The sequence below is a fragment of the Engraulis encrasicolus genome, chromosome 23, assembly GCF_034702125.1.
Source record: "Engraulis encrasicolus isolate BLACKSEA-1 chromosome 23, IST_EnEncr_1.0, whole genome shotgun sequence".
In the NCBI taxonomy this organism is placed as follows: Eukaryota; Metazoa; Chordata; class Actinopteri; order Clupeiformes; family Engraulidae; genus Engraulis; species Engraulis encrasicolus.
In genome coordinates, this window is record NC_085879.1 from 23641778 (window position 1) to 23650270 (window position 8493).

Below are 8493 nucleotides of genomic sequence, written 5' to 3' on the forward strand. Positions count from 1 at the left end.
CAAAATCTCTGATGAGTACACTACCAGCTTGGCATTACAAATAGTAGATGATCCATCCCACCTCCTTTTCTTTGAATACTCCCTCCTCCCATCTGGACTTACAGGTACAGATACAGGTTACCCTTTTTTAAACTAATAGAGGGTTAACATCCTTTGTGCCTAGAAGCATCCAACTGTTGAATAAGTTAAGTGCAGAGTTAATGTGATAACTTTAATATACTGAATGTATATAGGATTTTTAAATTAAATGTAATTATTTCTATTCTGCCAGCACTTTTTATTTTTATTTGAATACTTTGTATGTTTGGTTTGTTTTTTAGTCCTGTCCTTGTATAATGTCGTAATTGTCTGTATGTTCAAGTGTTCCCAAAACGCAAAACAAATACCCCCTGGGGCAATAAAGGTACATTCATATTCATTCACCAAGGGCCCTGTGTTATGTCGCAGTAGTGCAGTACTATGGAAGTTGGCTTTTCAATTACTATTACGAAGTTTCACTGGTGGAACGGCGTGCATTAAGGGGCTACGGGGGGTAATACAACAAGCTTGCCTGCAGGGCTTGAAAACGAAATTATTTTTCAAACGTTCCGTTCCGAACGGTTCAGGCAAGTTTCAGTTTAACGTTTTCGTTCCTGCAATCGTTCCCCCACAAAAATATCGTTCCTGAACCGGTTCGGAACGAAAAATAACGTTCGTTCTTAACGTTCCTGCAGTGTTTAACGGCTATATTAAGTCTATTTTCGTGGACTTTATCTTAGAATAGATGTACTTATTATTCCCCCTTGATTTACACAGCTATTCTCAAAAATAATAACACACCCAAAAACACTCAGATGGGCTATCCATCCTGGCAGATTTAACCTATGCCTATAATTCTTATCAACAGTAGCCTATGCCAGCCCAGTAGCGGTGGGTGGAAATGTTGATTAGGGAAGCACAATACAGAATAGCGCAGGTGACGTCAGCATAATAAGAGGTGTCGATAGGCATGGATTTCAGTTCTTGCCTAGCTCTATTTAATAGGCCATGATGAGGTTTGCAGCAAGTGAAACGTGTAAGTAAAAGGGACACAAGCTTGCTCCACAAAAAAATCCCAAACTGTTTTGAGATGTGCACGATGCAAGGGGTCACTAGAGAAGGGACAGGTTGCATAGTCTAAAACCTCGGATATGCTCTCAGATATCGGCTACCAACCATTCCAGTGCAAGTCCATCACCACAAAACCGGAGACCTTTTGTAGCCTAACAGACAAGCGTCACAAAATAGTAAGAGTTTCCACGTAGTCCAGATCCCCATCAGCCCAGCCCTCTGCACGACAGAAGAGAATAATAACTTAAACAACAACAAATGCGCTGTCTTTCTCTATCCCTGCTTGTTGTCACACGCGACCTACTGTTATTCGTGATGACAGCCAGGAAATATACTGAGGAAACCATCGAAACATTGAGTGGGCCAGCTAGCGTCAGTCCATCTGCCACGAATGACTTTATCCCGCATTGACCACAACAACAGATAAATAAGACGTCCTTGATTACAGCACATAAAACACCAGCTCTCACCTCTCTTCTCTACAACCGACAGTGGGATACGCTGCGCACAACAAAAGCACCTCAGTAACTTTACGACAACATAATTTGCCATAACCGCATTGAACATCGAGGCACTCGGCGGTGCCATTACAAGTAGTAAGCTAAACATGACTTACCCACCAGTTGCCTCTCGAGAGCACTCTGCGAATTAGGTTCATCAAATCGCCTATCCAATTCCTTTGCAAATCATAGACTGTGTGGTCCAAATACTCTGTCCCTGTAGGAATCCCAACACCGATCTCAAGACATGTTCTCTTTTGCTCTCCATTGTGTCAATATAAAACTCTGTAGGCCTACTGGCCGTGAATGAGACTGAAGAACAGCGCGGGTAAAGTGTCATCTCTCTTACAAAAACTTATTTGATATTGGTGGTCAACAACTTTAGGGCGGGTTTATTAGAGCCAACTTCCAATCACTACGAGAAAGCCAGGAGAAGCACATCCGTCTAAAATTTACCCAGGAAGTTTCTCCATACAATGCACAGCATTACAGCCGCACTCTGATTGGCCAATGCTCCTCAATATTTTATCAATCGGCGGCAAGAGCTCAGGTGAAGCAAAATGCTGTTGCTGTATGCATGCTTCCCCTCATACACGTCAGTAGCCGAACTAAAAGACTGTTCGTCGCCATGGTTACTCCTCAAACAAAATCGTGCACTTGTATGAAATATAGAGAACGAAAAAAAAACCCGTTATTAACCGGTTTGTGGATTTCAGAATAACGTTTTTGTTCCGGAACACTTGAAGACCATTTCGTTTTCGTTTCCGTTTCCGTTCCTTGTAAAATTCCATAAAATTTCGTTCGTTTTCGGTTTTCTTTTTCGTTCCTTGAACCGGTTCGGAGCCCTGCTTGCCTGTTTACCTTCCAAAATAAACAAGCCTTCCAGCAGCCCACAACCTCAAACCCCAAATTTGTACACCACTGATGATATTCTCTTGACAGATCCAGATCTTGTAGTTACTCCAGTCAGGCTGTTAGTATCAAAGTCCTAACAACTAAAAACCCTAAATGTACGCTGATGATATTGTTTTGACATGGAACTACCTCCATGGTTCTCCTCAGGGAACCCGACAGGGGGACGGGGACAAAGAGGTCTGCTGTCCCGGCCCAGGGAGAAAGGGGGCCCAGAATTGGGTTCTCATTACATTGTATGCATTGGGTGGGGGGGCCCTTTCAGAGGACTTTGTCCTGGGCCCTGCAAAAGCTGTCAGCGGCCCTGCAGCTCTTGTCGAGCAAAGCTGCGGTGTATTCATGAGTCCTCCTAACAACCAAAAATCCCAAGTTTGCTCTGATCATATTGTTTTGACATCGCACAACCATCCAGAAGTTATTAAGCTAAGCTGTGGTGTTCACCATCTGCTATGAGAGTGCTAACCACAACTTTGTGAGCTCAGCTGATGATAATGTTTTGACATGGAACAACCACCCAGCTCTTGGGGAGGCAAGCAGAAGCAGTTACACAATTTTTAAGGCTGCTGTTCGAGGCCTAACAAGGCCGGTTCACACACTCTCATCTGCCACAAACTAAGTCATTTACACAAGTCATCACATATTCATATGAAAAATAAATAGAAAACAGCTATGTTTAACTAAGCGTCTTTGAGTGCCATGACAAGCATTCCACAAGGCTTACATACTATTATTAGTGCCAAACTACTATAAAAAGTAATGAGGTGAGTACAAAATCTACTCTAGAAATGGTTAACTGACTCTCTATGTGTTGAATTAACAATGCATTTGTTTTATTGTGTAGGTCTGTGCAAGGTGACTATAAAACGCAAGGTAGGCTATATAGGGCTTCATTCCGTCTTTATCGTCACCGAGGTGAATTGGACACTCCTTGTGAGATCATGGAATTCTGTGACATGTGGCCTCGGCGGCAGTGTTCCAGAACCGGCAACGGATCAAAATGATGCTGGACGATGTCCAGAACACTACATGTCTGTCTCTGTCCAGACTCTATGAGGGTCTCTGAATAAATTACACTGTGCATCCATGCACGCTGTTTCCCACTCGAGCATATGACAAGCACGCACGTATGCACGCACTGACGTACTCAGTGCACACAGTGTATCTCTCTCTCTCTCTCTCTCTCTCTCTCTCTCTCTCTCTCTCTCTCTCTCTCTCTCTCTCTCTCTCTCTCTCTCTCACACACACACACACAGACAATACACCTTTCCATGTTGAGTCAAATACATATACATAACTGTTTATTCAAATACCTTGCTGCTTTATAGTATGCTGACCATAAGACAAAGGTCAAATCAAATGAAATCCTTCATAAATGCTCCTGCGTAAAATAAAGAGTAGGACTACACGGATCAAACTACCCATATAATCATTTCATGAAATGTCTCATGAGTGTAGTAAATTATTAAATAGCCTAATTAAAGAGTTGGAGTCAACCAGCATATTCTGGATGTAGAAAATAAGCAATCGATTGGAAGTAGTAGCTTAGGTTAATAGCCTATACGCCTACAAGACATAAATGAGCACCTTGTTGTTTGATAGTGCCTATCTATGTTGAATCACCTATCACTCGATGCTCCAGAGAAAACAAACAGGTGATATCAAGCTTCCCATGGGCATCTACTGTGGTAGTAGTATTCTTGCATAATATTATATCATGCGAGGGTAAAAAAAAAAGCACGAATCGACGAGAGGGGGAAAAAGAGTCAACACCCCACCCCTTTCCCAGCCAATCAATGAGATATACGAGTCAGCGTCCCCCATCCTATAGCAATGTGCTATGTGGTTGTGGAGGAGAGGGCTTGGTTACAGCGGCAGCAGCATCCCCCAACCCACCCGCGCGCTGCTGATGGTGTGGCAGGCAGGGATGCCTGAACGTCATCGCATCACCCCCACGGAGGCAGGCGCCAGGCATATCCGTGATGTGCATACATTAAAAGGGAATATTGGTCAGGGCACGGCGCACGACTCCTAGGTGCGTGTGTGTCTGTGTGTGTATCTGCCTTACCCACAAACATTACGCCTTCCTTGGTCTTCTCCGCGGCTGATGCCACCCCTTCCTTGGTTTTCTCGGCGGCCACATCCATGGCCTCTTTAGCTTTGGAAAGCCCCTTCATAAAAACATCCATCTTGGCCCCGTAGCTTCACATGGAAATTGAATGAATGGGGAGGGGGGACAAAAAAATCGATGTTAAAACAGTGAACCTGCTTCGTGGCGAGATGAATGAAATATTGAGAGCTAGAGCGCAAATAGTACGTTATTATCACACGTGGGGATCAGAAAAAAAGAAAAGACAGGAACTAGAACTCCCTAAAGTGGTCTGGCTTAACTCCAATACTTGAACACAATGGAGGGTGATTTGAAAGGCTTCGTTTGTCTCCAGTAAGCATCTTTCACTCATTCGTGGTTTTCTGGGTGTGTTTAAACCATATCATTCCTATATGAGCAACTGTAGCACTAGTCACAAATGGCCAGCAGAACATGGTGTCCTCGAAACGGTTAATTGTGAACCCGCTCATTAATTATTACTTAGTAACGTTACTCCCAATGCCTGGGCAGCGTCTTTTAAATAGACCCGGCTGTCTCACATAAATGGTGGTTTCAATGACATAATGGAAGAGAATTACACGGTGAAGATAATGGAAGATGGAGAAGACAGGCAACAAATTGGACACACCTGAAATTCATTTTCAAATTCGTTAAAAGACACATTTAATTTATCATTAATTAATTATCATTACTTTCTTTTTTCAAATTAATATTTTGATTGTAATAGTAAGGTGGGTTTAATCACGAAACCAACAATATGGTGTCATCAACATCCTTACGACAATTTTTTGGACAACCATGTCTCCTCATGAGCTAAATGATGGGGCTTTCGCTATCATCAGGTTGTTGCCACAAGTCTGTGGTAACACACCGGTGAAAATCACACCGAATTATTAATGTACACGGTCTAATCCTTAGCACTCTCAAAAGATCACACTTCTTCGGTCTGAACACTACATGCTTTGTTTAAATACGTGCTCATCAAATCGGATTGTCCATCGCAGAGAAAACAACAAAATAAAATTAAAGATACAAGCTCAGACGTCAAACGCTTGAAAATGTCAAACTTACCTTTATTTCACCCCCAAATATCACTTCTCCTGATGCTTCAATTGCACAGTATTCAAATATGGACTAGAGGGGAAATCTCACAATATGATCACTAGGAGGGCCTTCCTCCGTATGCGCTCAGCCAATGACAATCGTTCACCTCAAGGCGCAACTGAGAAAATCCACGTAGCCCGTACCATTGATCAACCACCAACCACAATCCACATATCCCAGCTTCTAGTACATTTTGTAATAAATATTGGAAGTGCGTTGTCTGTTCCTGACTGACAGTCTGAGGAGGTGGTCTAGGCTATTAGGGATATAACTAGCCTATCCATCACTGACCACCTTTGGTGAAATTTACGCACACATGTTCCAACTCCTTTCAGTAAAAAAATGGATCAGAAGTATTCAGCATGTGGTCTGAAACGCGCCCCATTGCGTTAATTGTGAACTCCGCTGTGCGCTCCCTTTGGTGGGATGGATACCTACTATCGATACCGATAGCAATATTATCCGCGCGTTTTGACGAGAACAGTTATAACACCGATATAACACCGGTCATTCTGGTAGCAAGTAGGCTAATGGACTGTATTTGGGTGGGATATTGCATTTTACATTAAAAATGGATTCCAGACTATTGATGAAGAATGCTGTCTTCAAAAAACACTTGTTGGTGAGGAGTGATGGTGGTGCATCCCAAGTGCTTTCCAAATCGCGAGTCCCAGATAAGTGCATTTCATCTACATTTGTTAACGCACTACGCTAACTTAAAAGCTTCGAAAGTATATTATCATTATGTTATGTTGACATCACGTAGACTGCAGTCTAGTTATAGCTATCTGTACCAAGTCTTTTGTGATTTAAATCTTGCGCGCCGTAGGCCTACATAGCGACCGTCTGCTGAATTATTCTTCAGCACTAGTCAATTTAGGTTGAGAAGCCGTAACATCACTGATCTCCATATGCAGTGGACAGGACAATGCACGTAGTTTATTAATTATATAGGCCTAGGCTACCGTTCTATTGTACCACCTCAAACAGATATTTGAATTATACTGCCCCCTGTTTTCAATACTGAGAATAATTCCCTAGGCTGTGAAAGAAGACCATAATATTTATTCAACAAAATGTGTGTGTGTGTGTGTGTGTGTGTGTGTGTGTGTGTGTGTGCGTGTGTGTGTGTGCGCGCGCGCGTGCGTGCGTGTGTGTTTAAAAATACTTTTTAATGCATCATAATGACAAAAGACTGTAGGACATTGCTCTTTTAGAGATTGAAGTATCAATGTAAGAACATACATTGTCATGTATTTCATCTTTTGCATTAGTCTTATCGTCAAAATACTGTTTATTTACTGAACAGTCTATTATGTGGCCCTCGACCCTGTGCAAGTTTTTATGGCAATGCTCATGTAAACAATGTCAACATTTGTGCATCGGCATCAATTCATTATATTTACACTGCCTCATTAAATTAATTAGAAGGCATTATGAAGAATGCAAACACGTCAGATGCCACAAATGCTTCCTTTCAGTTAAAAAACATAAATCTCATGGTGTCCTTCCTCTCCACAGGGCTTAGTGGTGATTTATGTTCTGTTCTAAACAGGACAAAGAGACTGGGACACACAACGTTATAGCTTCAATCAATTTCCCCGGCCGGGACTCCCCTTACCTTCTGTGGTAGCCTATAGTTACCATCTGGGGATAAGGCTTCTGTTCCTTCATTGCCATCTGTTCTCACCTCTGGAAAAAAAAGAGGAAGAAAAAGATGCGTTATTGATTTAGTTGAGGCAATTTGCCCCCTGTTTCCGAAGGCTGTGGGGTTGTCAAGATCTGTCAGCACTGCTGCAGTGTCACGCTTTGTCAATAAGGCCTAATGCAACACAACATGCTTGTGCAAGTGTCTCGGTGTCCAGGGCCACTGGTAGGTTTTCGTCAAGATCATCTGAAAGGGCCCCCCTTCTCAACATGTAGAATGTAATGACCGTCGAGTTCTCGGACCCTCCTTTCACAGGGCCCGGGACAACTGATCCGCCTGTCGACAGGCCTGTTCGTCCACCATAGTAGGCTGTCCACCAGTATTTTTGAACCTGCCCACAAACCAGATGCAGTAATCCTTATTTAGGCCTAGCAAATACATTGGAAAATGTATAGGCTAATATCAAAATGGCAGATGTGAGAATGGTCAGCTCATGAAATAGGGTGTAGTGCAAAAGCAAGTCAGTAATTTCTGATCTGGGGGAAAAAATACAAACTGTAATGTTTTCTCAACCCCAAATGATTATGTCTGCATGAGAATGAGAAATTCATATAGCGGTACTTCATGCCTTTATGCAGGCTGAAATGTGTACTAATGCTGATTATACAAGAAACACATTGTGCATCGCTTCCATAGGTTGGCCTACCTAATGTAAATCAGCAACCTTTATTTTTTCGTCTTTTCTGGTATAAACAACCTGCCAAGGCCTAGTAGATATTTGAGCTGGTGAAGTCCAGACCAGACGCTATAGGCTACCTGGGCGACATGAATTGCTGAAGAAATAGCCTACCTGAGACATGGGGTGGATTCTAATATGCGGACTCCAGTTCTCCCTTGCTCCCTTGCATGTTTGTGGCCTTGTGAGGACGTCACTGACGACAGAAATGTATTTCAATATCTCGCAGAAGCGCAATTTTGATGTCATTTTCTCGTTTGCAATTGGTATGGTGAATGAAGAATAGTCCCCCAAACGTTGTTGTGACAGCGGGGACAATTTATTGTTTTCTCCACAGAGGCGGGGCGTCAGCAAAGCGGGAGGCCACCAGCACAGACCGAGGAGGACAGGAGTCTGC

At 42.8% G+C, this 8493-nt stretch overlaps 1 protein-coding gene across 2 annotated transcripts in view; it reads right to left on the reverse strand.

Annotated features, from left to right (window-relative positions):
- Nucleotides 1–7408, reverse strand: part of sncb (synuclein, beta) — a 31666-nt gene extending 24258 nt beyond the window's left edge. Inside the window, exons 1-2 of one of the 2 annotated variants that reach the window (XM_063189595.1) lie at nt 7334–7408; nt 4567–4700 (exon numbers count right to left, since the gene is read on the reverse strand). In XM_063189595.1, coding sequence (XP_063045665.1) covers nt 4567–4700; nt 7334–7392 — 193 coding nt within the window. In that variant the 5' untranslated portion in view covers nt 7393–7408. Of the gene's footprint in view, nt 1–4566; nt 4701–5679; nt 5727–7333 lie in introns of those variants that run through there. The other variant, XM_063189596.1, reaches the window with a different exon arrangement.
- Between the last annotated feature and the right edge of the window lie 1085 nt (nt 7409–8493).